We start from the raw sequence: 14,592 nt of genomic DNA on the forward strand, positions 1-14,592 counted from the left end.
TCCCGCAGGTGTAAAACCCTAGAAGATGGGTCAGACTGCTCTCTCTTGCCATCATCAAGGTTCCTCAGGAACCTTCTCTCTCTCTCTCTCCGCTGTTGCCAGAAGACAATGTGTGCAGTGTGAGCTCTCAAAGAGCTCCCCCCTAAATGACCTCCCCCCCCCCCCCCCCTCTCTCTCTCTCACACACACACACACACACACACAATCAATTGAACATAAAATCAAAAACAGGTCTGCTGATAGTGTTCGTTCCCTTGCTGAGTTCATCCCATGTAAGCTGCTCTCGATTAAAAATCATGAGAAACAATCGTACATGAAAATTGTGATGGCTTTCTACGGGCATGGAATTCAGTACCGGTAGGTTGCTCGTGAGTAGAGAGGAAGGATTGACACACATGGTACAACAGCAGCGAGGGAGGCTTTTTCCTTGAGACTGTTGTTGCAAGCTGGCATGGCTGGGGAGGGAGGAACCATCATAACCCAAGTCACTGACTTTGATCTCTCTTGTACTACTTTTCGGCTTCATGCTTTCTACATACAGGGGAGCCCCAACTCACAAGGTGGATGGAAGAGTCCAAAACTTTTTAGTAGCTAACAGCAGCTTTTCCTTGCCAGAAGATTCACTCTCTGTGTCAAACATCCTGCTTGTCCACCTGACGGCATTAGCAATGTTGGACACCCTTTCAAGCACAATGGGGATATCACGAACCAAAACTGTTCCTCCTGGCCGAAGGATTCGATCCATCTCGAGAATCACATCAACCAAGCTACACCTGGACATGAAACACATTCAAAATTATCCATTACAAGTGTATATTTTTAGCCAACATATAAAAAAATTCAACACTCCTACCTTTGAAGGCCTGATTACATAACTCAGCATAGCAATGGATTCCTTCCTCTCAAAGCAAAGTAAATTTCTAAGCAACGCACCGTTTCTTTCTCTTGATTGTGTCTGTGATCATGGACTCTATGTAGACAACATGGATCAAATCATATGTCCGAGGATAAGTTGAAAATGCTTCACACCTGCATGATTCAAAAAGTGAATTCATCGTGGCTGGAAAAACATTTCATACCACTCTTAACTATTTGCTATATCCACCTACAAGCACCTGATATTGAGATAGACTAGGATATTATTAATTGTCATAACGTGCGAATATTAGATTTATCCAATGATTCACAAAACCATGAGAAGTGCAAGAGCGAACCAGTCGTGTGTAACTCCTATAAGGCCACGATCATAGATGACAGGTAATGTGTTTGGCACAAATGCTGGAACAACATTCATTACCCACACAGGATCTTTGATAATAGCAGATGCAAAGCCACCAAACATTGCGTTCATATCCATCACATTTCGATATTTCGAAGTATCAAGCATTAAGTCAAGTGTGCTTTTGTAGTGTCGCACTCGACGCTCCCAGCGGTGCATATCAGCTTCAAAAAGAATTGAACTGTCACCATGCTGGAGAGAAGAGAGTCTTTTGGGAGGCTGATTTAGTCTCTGGGGCCACCTCTGTAATGGATAATCCGTAGTGCCATCCTTGGTTGCAAAATTCAGGGGGCGACTCACACAGTCCTTCAACAGAGCATACCTGCAAAACAGCTAGAACAATCCCAGTGCCATTCTACACCAAAGAGAAGAAATACACCCATCATTAAGTGACAGAATCCATACCAGGAATCATTGGGATCATCTTTCTTGCTACAGAGCTTCAACATGGACTTATTTCTTTTTGTGAGACAGGATTCATTATGTGACTTCTCCCATATAGCAGTATTCCCCTCAATAGACACCATTTTGTAACACATATTACTTGCAAGGTCCTGCAAGTCCCGCCAATCTTTCTCTTGCTTAGGCCATTGCACCGGAGGGCCTGAGACAACAAAATACCCTCCATGGCGTAGCAATCGATCTATTTCCAAGAAGTAAGATCCATCTGTTTTAAACAAGGACATTGTCAAGAGCCTGGCAAATACCAAGTTTACCACATCATGCCCCCAGCAGAATATCAAGTCAACCATGTCATGCCCTCAAAACACTAAAGGCCAAGAAAACATACATGATACACAAGTATTGCTTTAATCCTTAAAATAAGCACCCCTCAAAACACTAAAGGCCAAGAAAACATACATGATACACAAGTGTTGCTTTAATCCTTAAAATAAGCACCCAGAAAAGACCAGCTTGTGCATTTTGATTATGTGTAGTTTAGTTACCTATGGGTCCATCTGCAAGATGCAGTCATCTGCAGTTTTTGACTCCATGGTATACTTCCACAATGAACTTGTGACATGAAGAGTTGAAGCACATATGACAATGCTAATTTTTCATGCATGTGAAAAGCAGATATTCTGCATAATTATAGCTAAAACTGACCATTGGCATTAAAAGCCACAGCAGCACAATTTTGCTGAGTGACGAGATGGTCCAGATTGATGGCTCTACATCCCTTTTTTGTTAGCATTGTGCCCTATCCACCTTGCAAAGACTTTTGCCAGTAACAAGGACTTTGTTAGTACACACTGTAGAGCACTCGTGTGAGAACAGCACGATAGTGTAAGTTGGCATTTTAAGAGGAGTTTTAATGTGCTATGCACTTGGGCCACTTGAAGCATTGGATTTGGATGATGTCTGGAAGCATGGGGTGTAGTCGCCTACCAATTATCTTTGCTAATGCCTTATAGGCTACTGACAATAAGGTGATCGGTCTCCACTAGGAAAGCTTTAACCGGTCTCTCCCTTTGGGAAGAAGATTGATAAGGCCTGCCGAAAGACTCCCTAGCATCTGTGCTCAAGGGAAAATCTCCTAGAAGGTAGGGGGTCCTTCACCACTTCCCAGTAGGTAGTGAAGAAGGCCTTAGAGAGACCATCCTCTCCCGGGCATTTCTACCCATCCAGTAGTGTAAGGAAAGCCTTCTCTAGTTTCTTCTCTATGAAGGGGGCTAGGAGGGAGCGTTCCATCTCCTCTGTGACAAGGGATGGAGTGTGATCCCAAACTTGCTGTCTACATCTCTGTCCTCTAGCTGAAACTGTCTCTTGCCGGAAAAGGTGTGTGTAATAGTCCGTACCCATCTCCATTACCTTGTTTGGGCTAGAATGAGTCCTTCCATACTGATCTCGAAGGTTGCGTATCTGCTATCCTACGGTGTGAGGCTGGTGCACCTGGAAGAACTTCCTGCACATCGTGTCTCCCTTCTGTGTCCAGAAGGTTGCTGAGGTGCGGAAAGAGAACACCGAGAGCCTGTCCTCTAGGCTAGCCATGGCTGCTCACTCGCACACCTCCTGTGCGTGGAGGGTGGGATCCCCTGGTGTCTCCTATAATAATGTTTGCATGACTGCAAGGTCCTGCCGGAGTACTCTCTTCTTCTCCCAGTTCTGTTGTGTGGCATGTATGGCTGCCTACTGGCAGATTCTGCTCAACTTAGCTAGGACCTCTGCAACCTCCTTTGCAATCCGGTCCCTCTTGCCCCACTCTCTAGTCCAAATCTGCTCTATCTGTCTTGTCACCTCCTCCCTCCTATAGATCGAGTTAGGGATTCAACATGATCGTGTGTCTAGGGCGGATGCTGGGGGATCAAGTGTCAGGAGAACCGGGCAATGATCGGACAATGTGGTGCCTGCCAGAAGCTCAATCTGGCCTCCACGAGAGCCTCCCCACTCTCCCACATAAAACCTATCCAACCACTCCAATAGGACTCCACCTAGCCACTTGTACCCCCAAGAGAAGTCCAACGACCTTTCCCTCCTGTGGAAGGAAGGGTCTCTCCAAGCATCGCGTGCTCCTACTATCAGTAGAAAGACCTCCCATGCCTCTTGCTTCTCCCTAGCCATGCCCTGGTAGTTTCTGCCTCTGCCTTGTTGGTCCTCCAAAGCCTCCAGGTTGTTGAAGTCTCCTCCAACGATCCAGGAATCCACCTCTGGGAGTCCATCCGCGATCTCCACCTAGAACATGCTGCGTGTCCTAACCTCCGTAGAGACATAGACATTGGGGACTCCAAGGCACGAGTCCCCAATATCCAGTTTGACCCATAGAACCCTCCCTGCCACTATTGTCCTGTGGTCTCGTACACAGGTGGTGAGACTCGGGCCAATAGAGCTGCATAAGCCTCCACTCCTGCCGTGGGCACCTATGGCATGCTCCCAGTAAGTGTGCGAGCTGCCCGAGAGTACCTTCCCTACTCGTTGAGCCTCAGTGGAAGTGAGCTTGTGCTCCTGTAGAAGTAAGATGTTGATCCGTCCGGCAAGGGCATACTACAGCTCTTGCCAAACAATCAACTTCCTGGAACCACATGCCCTACTGTAGTGAAGACTATTCACATTCGACGATGCAAGGTGTAGGCTCATGGGAAAACCTGTGATTGACCGAACAAGCATTTGTTCGTTGTTGAGGCTGCTGATGAAGAGGAAAAACTATGGGGCATACAAGTACGTTTTGCCGCCAGTCTGGACGGCGAACTCCAGTCCCCCATGGTGGCCCTTGGCAGACCATAGGGGTGCTAGATGCTCCAAGTGGTACTATCAATGCATCTATTAGCCATGTTGAGTGGAGACTCAACATGGCTATTAGCATCACATCCCACAAAGCTCTCCACTGTGCAATTAACATGGCTATTGAGTGGTACTATCAATGCATCTATTAGCATCACATCCCGCAGAGCTCTCCACTGTGGAGGGGCTCGAAAAATAATGCTCAAGTGTGGGACCTCGACACTAGTCCACCAGTTGATGTCCATCATGCAACCAAGCCATTGTTGCAAATAGTGCTAATCCTTCTTCTCCTATCCATTGGCAGGTATGGTCCGCCACCTGACTCTTCAATTCCTCCTCTATCTGGACGGGCACATTTAAGTTTGGGCAAGGCCAAAAGGACTAAAACTAATTTTCAGATATAGTTAATTTAGAAAATTAATTACTTGACTGAAAATTGCTGAAAAATGGGACTAGAAGGTTGCCACTTGGCAAAAATGCCCATGCAATGGGAAAGAAGGCTATTTGGGAATGGAAGAGACTCATTCAATGCATTCAACTTATTTTTTTTAAATTTTGGGGGCGGGAGGGGGGGAGAGACAGAGAGAGAGAGAGCATGTGTGTGTGCGTGCGCGTGTATGCTCTACTGATCAGTTTTTGATCAGAATTCAATCATTTGTTGCAAGCAACAGCAGCCAAAGGCCATTGGAGATTAAATGACAACAATTTGGTGACTCCTAGAGGTTGGCAATAGCATTTTGGTGCCTAAAATGCAACTGCCTTGTGACTCGTGCCAGCAAACAAAGGCATCATACACTGAAATCAACGACTGAAATTCAAGAAATTACTAGGGATTTCAGATGCCACTCTATTCCATTTGATTTGAGATAGCCTTTGGCTATTTTATGGTCCCATTGGATTTGTTCAAGGGGCAATGTGCCCAAATCGTTGCTAATCAATTGTGACAATAAGGGGCTTCTGAATCAACGAAGGAGATATTGAAATCTCAATTGTACTCCATCCAATGGCATTACAAATTAAAGAAATACTGCAAAGGGTGACAATTTTGAGGCCAATAGGGTATCCAATGCCCAAGATTGTTATGGTAATGTGTGCATTTCAGTTTATGTTCATTTCTTAATTGTTGTAATAAAGTGTTTGATCAAGTTTTACCACCCTCTACGAGAAGGTGGGCTGGTTGCACCCAGGTTCAATTCTCGCTTTTGTGACATCTATACCAAATAACTGTGCGAGAAGTAGGAGTTGAACTGAAGACCTTTGGTCACCACCCTGATCAACTTAACGAACTAAGATACACCCATTTGGGGGAGGAAGGGTGTGTGTGTGTGTGTGTGTGTGTAGGTTAATTGTATTAATTTCCTTTAAAGCACAAGAGTCATAAATTGACTAAATGGATGACAAAGGAATCAAAGATATGGAAATCATGCCTGCATGTTGCATAATATCAAGCTGCCAATGGAGAACACCTCTTAGATCAGCAATATGACTTTGCATACCAAAAATGGGAATCAATAGTGAAGACATCCTAGGCAGTCTATTTGTGCCAACAACCCCAAAAGTGCACAATCTCAAACAAAAGGGACTAGATCTTTCTTGCAACTGCACAAGACACAACTAATAGCAACATGTGTCCACACTTGGGGTGTGGAAGAACCATGAACCATCAAAGCTATTGCATCTAGAAAGCGCAGAAGCAAAAGGGAGGCCACCAACCAATATTCCCCAAAAAAATACTTTGCATTTGAAGGGGGTTTTGCTGATCCAACCCTCGATTACCGTTGACTTCACCATATCATGCTTTTGTGGAGGCGGCCCGAAATGGAATTGCCCTTGCCAACCAATCCTGATCCTTAATAAGTAAATGATAAATTTGATTAACTGGGACGCACTCCAAACACAACCATTCCTTAAGTCTCCAATCCTGCCAAGGACCATCCACAAGAAGCCCATCAAAGGGCTACTAATCACACAAGGATTTTATGGTTGGGCATTTTCAGTTTGAGCTGTGATGTAGACACATGATTAATGGGTGCTAGATTTTGGCCACTTGGTCATTTATTGGCTGGCCAACCTGATTATTTTGTGGCCCCAACAGCTGGCCAATTATTGCATGATGATGGCATGTTCATTGCCAAGGTTCCTTCCTCCTCCAAATCATATTCAACATACTCCATTACTTGCACGTCCTGTTTGAGAGGGAGCCGGTGCCAATACCCACATTAGCTGGTAACTCACTGTTGTATTTGTATTGCCTCTTGTCTTGGTATATGGATTCCGTTACCTGAGCATCTCTTGAATCTTCTCTGAGTTCTTTTGCAGTATTCTTTGCAATCTCTCTTTTCTCTCATATTGTGCAGTCTATTACAGCAAATTCTCACGCTTCCATTGCTGTACCCACTTTTAACATGGTATCCAACGTCCATGTTAGGTCCTATGGTGTTGTTTTCTGCTGTTGCAGGTCTGCCCACTCTTCCACTAATGTTGCTGATCTCCCGACTACTGCAACTTGTTTCCATCTTGGATGACCACTATCTGCAGCTGTTCAACTTGTTACCAGCCCCAGAAACCTGTGTTTTGACCAGCTGTACCTGCATTTTGCTGATGTGACCAGTTTTCAGCCTGGATGACTACATTTAATGCCTGTCTCGTCACTGCTTCCAGGTTTTTCATCTCCAGCATGCCAGCAGGCAACAACATTTTCAGGATGTAATTTCTGTGCTTGATCCTTATCTGGTTGTGTTTGTTCTATATTCATCTTCTGATCTATCTTTAGCAATCCTGTTGTGATCCGCTGTCTTCTCCACTGTGTGTGAACTCTTGAACAAGTGCAATTTGAGTTGTGTTCTGGCTGTAGTCTCTCCATCTCTCTTCTTTGCTTCGTCTTCTCATTTTATCCTCTCCAATGGCACCTTCGTGCTGTTCCACTGCTGATAAGCTTCATGGTCCTAATTATCTTACTTGGAGTGCCATCATGAAAGCTTGGTTTGTGCAAAAGCACTTGTTGCACATTGTCTCAAGAGCTATTGTGCACCCTCGATTCCAAATCCTATTCCACCATATTAGGACCGTGACAACTACGAGGAAGCAATTCTTACATGGGAGTCAAATGATGCTCATGCTTATTCTACTCTTCTCAAGTGTATATCTAAATAGGTCCTTTTGGTAGTTACCTCCTACAAGATACAATCCCCAATCTTTTGTTGCACAAGTACAAGATTAGCTTTGGTGTATGCAATCCACCCTTCCAAAGGTTCATCTTGTGGGAAAACTAAACTCTATAAGCTCCCTCCGAAGTTTGATGGAGTGTCCAAAGCTTCACGGGCTTAGACCTCAGCAAACACCATCAATGTTGATCATTTGTCCTCCATGCTACTTGGGCATGAGGCATCTTTACGGTCAGCCCTAATCATATGTCATCCATGCTACTTCAGCATGAGGCATATTTACGGTCACAAAGGAAGCTTTCATCTCGATATGGTGGTCAATAGGAGGCTTTTACAGCTTCAGAGAGGGTTGACAAGTAGTGGTCGAAGGTCCAATGTTATTGTTGTGGTAATAAGTGACATCTTTGCAAGGATGGCAAGAAACTAGCAGCAATGTGAAAGAAGAAGGAGAAACAGGGTAAAGACTCCTCTGATAAGTGTGCAGGTGAGAGGATGCATAGAGATTGAAGCCTAGTTGAGAGTACAATTGATAGTGAAGAGTGTGGAAGAGTGAAGACACAACTCCGAATGCAATAACCAAAAGAGTGTGATGTGCAAGTACAAAGTACAACCCAAGGTGTAAAACATAAGTGCCCAAACTATGTAACATAGGCACATAAAATAAAAGAGAATAAAGCTGGGAAAAGAAACCTCTTGTAAGGAGAGTAGAAAGTGTCCCAATGTCCTACTGAAGATCACTGACACTTCTTTGTGAGTCTAGGAGTGAGTCAAACCCAACAAACCCCCTTAGAGTGAAGAGTGATCAATATACGAGGGTCATCCACCAAAGGAGATTAAATTTAAAGCATTGGGAAGTGCTTCAAATTTATCACGAGGAAGAGCTTTGGTGAAGATCTTTACCACATTACTGGTGGTAGAACAATAGACAAGGCTGATATCTCTTGCATGTAGCCTCTCTCTGACAAGGTAATAACGGATCTCTGTGTGTTTTATGTGTGCATGAAACACTGGGTTCCGTGCCATTGCAATGGCACTCTGACTATCAGTAAACAAAGGAGTAGGCTCCGTGATAGATACATCTAAATCAGCCAGCAAATGTCTCAACCATACACATTCAAATGTGGTAGCGAAAGCTGCCTTGTATTTAGCTTCACATGACAATTTGGCAACAGTGGTTTGTTTCTTGCTAAGCCAAGAGATGAAGATAAGCCAAGAAAGAAACAATTACCGCTCATAGAGTGAAGTGAATCAAAATCACCAACCCAATCTTAATAACTGTAAGTATGTAGTTGCAGTGGTCCCCCCTTAGCATAAAGCAATCCAAGAGTCCTAGTATCCTACAAGTAACGAAAAACACGCTTCATAGCTTGCCAATATGACATGCATGGTTGGTGCATGTATGTGCTCAAGGCTGAAACTCCAAACTGAATGGCTGGCCTTGTGTTACATTAAGTAAAAGAGACATCCAAGTGTTGGAGCATACGTATGGATATCAAACAAATCCTTGTTGTCATGCAAGGACAGCTTGAGTCCAATCTCCATTGGTGCATAAACTAGCCTGCAATCCTATAAGCCAAACCTCTCAAAAGGTCTATCAATGTATATAGACTATGACAATCCAATGCCTCTAGCATTATGAATGAACTGAATGCCCAACTAATAGTGCAAAGGCCCTTAGTTTGACATCTCAAAAGTTTGCTGCAAACTTTGTTTCAATGCAGAAATTTGATCAGCATGTCTCCCTGTGAGTAGAAGATCATCAACATAAAGACATATGACCAGCAAGGATCCCCCCTCTTTACATATGTAACGTGTAGACTCTAATGAGCTTTTAATGAACCCTTGGCTAAGTAAAAAGGCATCAATTTTTGCATACCAAGCTCGCGGAGCCTGCTTTAAATCATACAAAGCCTTTTTCAGCTTGTATACTAAGTATTCGGATTCAACAACTGCAAAACCAATGGGCTGCTATACATACACTTCTTCTTGAAGTTGTAGTGACGGATTGGCACGAAGATCAAGACAATCGTTCCTTAGGGGCGGAGAGACAGAGAAAGTGAGAAAGAGAGCAAAGCAGAGTAGAGAGTGCACGATTTGTGGGTACAATGACAAGTGTACCACTTTAGGTTTTTAGATAGATATATATATATGAAAGTAAAAGTGCTAAGGATGTGTTTACATCCATGTATATATAAAAGAGCATGATGGCCCTTTATTCCCAACAACCTTCCACCTAAAGGCAATGTGTCTTAAGAGGAGAAAAAAAAACCAGCTAAGTCTAAATATGTGTAAAGTTGAAATACATATATCTATCCAACTCCCATAATCTGTTGGCAATGAGCAAACCACTCTGCGGAAAGACCCTTCGTGAGAAGGTCTGCAGGATTAACATCTGTATGCACTTTGACAAGCTCAATGCTCTTGCTGTTAAGTACATCTCTAATGAAGTGGTACTTCACCTGTATATGCTTCGTCTTTGCATGAAAGACGGAAGTCCGTGCTAGCATGATACCACTCTGACTATCACAATGGAGAACAGGTAACTTTGTAATGCCAAGCTCTCCCACCAGACGTGAAAGCCATAAAGCCTCCTTGCATGCCTCAGTGGCAGCCATGTACTTTGCCTCTGTAGTAAACAATGCAACACATCGTTGTAGCCTGGAGATCCAAGAGATTGCTCCTACTGTGAAAGTACACACATACCTAGAAGTGGACTCTCTGCAATCCGCATGACCAACATAGTTTACATCCGTAAAGCCAACGATAGATGCCTTCTGCTTTTCAAAGCAGATGCACAACTCCATTGTGCGTTTGAGGTATCTCATAATACCTTTCATTGCTTCCCAATGCTTTTTACCAAGGTTTGCCATGTCTTTGCTAACCACTCCCACTGCAAAGGCAATGTTAGGATGTGTAGCAACCATAGCATACATCAAACTACCAATAGCTGAAGCATATGGTATCTTGGCCATTTCAGCCTTCTCATTATCAGATGTAGGGCTATCCTTTGCACCGAGTTTCACATATGGAGGCAATGGAACCCCAATTGTTTTCCCCCCCTCCATATTGAAACACTGCAGAACTTTGGAGATATACTCTTGCTGAGAAAGATTGAGCAATCCTTTTGATCTATGTTTGAGTATTCACGTACCAAGAATGTGATTTGCATCACCAAGATCCTTCATATAAAAGCTGCTACACAAGATAATCAGGCAGCCATTTGCTACCTTCTTAGTGTACAAGCAGTGATCCACTTGACTTCTATGGAAACCTTGAGATTGCATAAATGTATCAAACTTATGATATCATTCTCTTGGTGCTTGTTTCAGCCCATACAAACTCCTTTTGAGTTTACATACCATCTTTTCTTTCCCTTTTTCAATAAACCCTTCAGGCTGCTACATATATATGTGTTCATGCAGATTGCCATGTAAGAATGCAATCTTTATATCCATCTGCATGAGCTCCATATCTTCAGTTGCAACCAAGCCTAAAATGGTTCTCAATGTAGTCATCTTGACTACAGGAGAGAAAATCTCATCAAAGTCAATTCCATGCTCCTGCTTGTACCCCTTTGCAACCAATCTTGCTTTGTACTTTGGTGAGGAACTAGAGGTGACCTTCATCTTGTATATCCATTTGCACGAAGTGTTTTCTACCCTTTTGGCAACTGCACCAAGTCCCAAGTGCCATTTTTCCCAAGAGATTCCATTTCTGACGACATGGCTTTATATCATTTCTTGTTGTCTTGTTTGTCCATTGCTTCCTTGAAGCAAGACAGTTCACCACAGTCTGTCACATGACATAATCGGCCACATTATTTGCACTAGGAATAAATCTATCACGTTGTCTAGTAGCCCTAAATGATCTCCTAACCCAATGATCATTGTCTGCTAACTGTTAAGCATTTTCAGCTTGCTGTCTTGGCATTTCAGCCTGCAAATTAGCATTAACGGCTTGTTGTCCTGGCTGTTCCTGCACATGTAGTGGCTCATTATCATGGGCAATAGCTGGCTGATAATTTTCAACATCATTTTCTGCATTTACAGGTTCGTTTACAATAGGTATTTGCTGCTGTACCGCGGACACATTTTGCTGTCCAAAAGGAATTTCTTCCCGGACTACAATGCTACGGACCTCTGCCAAAAACCATGGAATAATGCAACATGAGACAGCATCGTATGGACCTTATCTTATATGGTTTAATTCATACACTTTGCAACTCCATTTTGAGGTGGATTATGAGGGGCAGTAAGGTCCCTCTTTATCCCTTTGCTGTCACAAAATGCCTGAAAGGCCTTGGACACATATTCCCCCACCATTATTAGAGCAAAGACACTCGAGTGTCTTATCAGTTTCATTTTCAACCAATGCCAATAATTTTTTGAACTTATCAAGCACTTCATCCTTGCTATGAATAAGATAAACCCATATCTTTTGTGTAGAATCGTCGACAAAGGTGACAAAATATTTCTTTTTTCCTAAAGATAATCCTAGCATTTGACATATATCTGAATGTACTAACTGTTAAGAAGACTGCTAGGGTTTTCACTGAGGACACATAGAGTGTACGACCATGATAGAAACGCAAAGACACAATCACAAACACAGAGGACAAAACTCAAACCCTAAACGCAAAACTCAAAACTCAAACCCTAAATGCAAAACTCAAACACAAATAGAAGAAGGGAGGAAGAAAACACAACTTTGAAGTGAATGAATGCTGTAAATGAATGTAAGAGTATACACTGTGCTCAAGAGCAGAGCAATGTCGGAGTGTGACGTCCCTCGAAAACGGATCCCAAGTCTGTGACCACCAGTTGGAGTGTAGGAGTTCTGAATAGTGAATGGCAACAGGCTGGTCACCAAAACGCAGCAGTCTGGAGGCTGGAAACTAGTAAATATAGCAGTGTACCACCGATTGAGAGCTGGAAACTATGCACAGTCTGCTGTAAACAACAGGCTGAAACAGTGTCTGAGAGTGTTAGGGCCTGCAATGTTGAAAACACAGGCTAGCTGACCCTGGAGATGATGGACAGCAGGCTGAACATTAGCCTAGGATAGTTTGGAGCAATCGCCAACAGCAGCTGAGAGTTGTCGCCTATAGCAATGGACAGACTGAAGATGATGTGGGTGCAGTCGATAATGGCTGGACAACAGATGGAGACGGACTGCAAGCTAGAAACTGGGCGCTAACAGTAGCAGAGGTTGTGTGGGCTGGTGTTACCTGCAAAACAAGGATGATGGCTGAATGGAGGCAACTTGTCTATTTATAGATGTGGAAGGGAGCCCCAAAAACTAGGGCTTCCACAAAACTTTCTTGAACCGCTTCCCGTTTTTTCCACTAAACTCTCTCGAACCGCTTTCCATTTTAGGGTTTTACTGTAAAAGAGTATTTTTAGTGTGTTTTGGGGCTGTTTAAGAGGCTAATCAGCAAGTAATGTATATTTTAGCTCAACAATCCCTCTCAGGCCCAAAATTGAGTCAAAAGGTTAGGCCAGCCATTGTGATGTTGATCTACCCCAAGGTGTCCCATCCCAAACCAGCCAAGGCATCGGACAAAGGATGCATATTGGCTGCCCAATGGCCTACCAAGACTACAGAGGCGATGGTTATCTTACCAAGGAAATCGAAGTAGTCACCCAAGAGAGGACAAGGCATCGGACAAAGGGTGCACATCGGCTGCCTAGTGGCCTACCAAGCCCTATAAAGGCGGATGGAACTACATGAAACTTTTGTGTGTTGTTTTTAAAAAAAAAAAAAGTGTGGTAAATTTTATGGGATGCGGCCGATTGAGGAATAGTGACCCAAAAGACGGGAGTAGAGAGGGACACCCAACAGATCACAAAACAGTACAAGCTAAACCAACCACTCAGGGTGTCGATGACGAGGAAAAGTAGGTGATGAGGTATCCATGTGATGAAGGAGGATGGTGGTGGGGTAACAACAGCCGCTGGTGGAACAACTTAGGATCCGCTCAAGTGGTGCTCTGCACAATGAGATGCAAAGTATGCTATATGCTGAAGAATGCTTATGCAGTAGGTGCCACTTGGACAGTGTCCCTCATGGAAAATTTGTTCAATTGCCCAAGCGCCCTACTACAAAGATGATGAAATTATGCTATGCAAAGGATAAGGTACAACAGGGGAAAGAAGCCGATGTCGAAGACAAAGTGCTGAAGCTTGTAGAATACCAAGAAGGGCAGGAACCCCCTCTTAACCTGGATGTAGATACCGAGGAAGGAAGAGGAGTTTGATGTCGGTCTTCGTGTGGTGCCGAGAATCATAAGGAATGAAGAGGAGGAGGAAGCATCCCAGTAGGAAAAACTAGGTAGAAGTCACCACCATAATAGCATCAAGAGAGATGCTACACGATCCGTCTCGGGAGAGAAAGCCTCCATGCTGGTAGAAGAGCGAAACTCCAAGGATGATGAAACCATGAAGGAACAACGCACATCCTAAGTCTCCAGCCCAGGTAGAACTGGGTAAACCTGCATATTAGCCCTACACTGAAAACAAAACCTCCAAAGGAGATCAAAGTTTGCAATCATAGAGGTCAATAGTGAGATGCTCCAAAAACAAAACAAAACAAAAATGAAAAGCTAACTGAAGGAACAAGTGCAAAGATGCAAATGTGTATGTGTGTGAGTAAATGCAGCGGAAGACTTAAAATGTAGAGACAAAAATCTTATGGGCCCGACTCTAAGAGTGCCAAAAATGAATGCTAAACTGACCTAGGGTATCCGAAAGAACTTAGAGAAATGCTAGTCTAAGAAGGTCGTCACCATCGTGTACGTCCAGTAGCAGGGCTCTGCCAAGGAAACGCTTGACGAGGTGGGAAGGAAGATGAGGTAGATGCATGAAGTGCAACGGGATCAGAACCTGCAGATCAATCAACCAATCCTTCAGAAGTAGAGACAATGGCCGCTAA

The 14,592-nt window shown here is 43.7% G+C and overlaps 1 protein-coding gene across 3 annotated transcripts in view; it reads right to left on the bottom strand.

The window, feature by feature from the left end:
- Window positions 1–262: 262 nt before the first annotated feature.
- QUA3 (S-adenosyl-L-methionine-dependent methyltransferases superfamily protein) overlaps window positions 263–14,592 on the bottom strand; it is a 147,518-nt gene continuing 133,188 nt past the window's right edge. The window contains exons 4-7 of one of the 3 annotated variants that reach the window (XM_087684553.1): window positions 1,685–1,946; window positions 1,215–1,601; window positions 934–1,029; window positions 263–773 (exon numbers count right to left, since the gene is read on the bottom strand). In XM_087684553.1, coding sequence (XP_087540679.1) covers window positions 554–773; window positions 934–1,029; window positions 1,215–1,601; window positions 1,685–1,946 — 965 coding nt within the window. In that variant the 3' untranslated portion in view covers window positions 263–553. Of the gene's footprint in view, window positions 774–853; window positions 1,030–1,214; window positions 1,602–1,684; window positions 1,947–14,592 lie in introns of all 3 variants that reach the window. The other 2 variants (XM_087684554.1, XR_015691838.1) reach the window with 2 other exon arrangements.

The sequence above is a fragment of the Lygodium microphyllum genome, chromosome 9 (assembly GCF_053477565.2).
Source record: "Lygodium microphyllum isolate KBCC chromosome 9, Lygodium_microphyllum_v1.1.10, whole genome shotgun sequence".
Taxonomy (NCBI): Eukaryota; Viridiplantae; Streptophyta; class Polypodiopsida; order Schizaeales; family Lygodiaceae; genus Lygodium; species Lygodium microphyllum.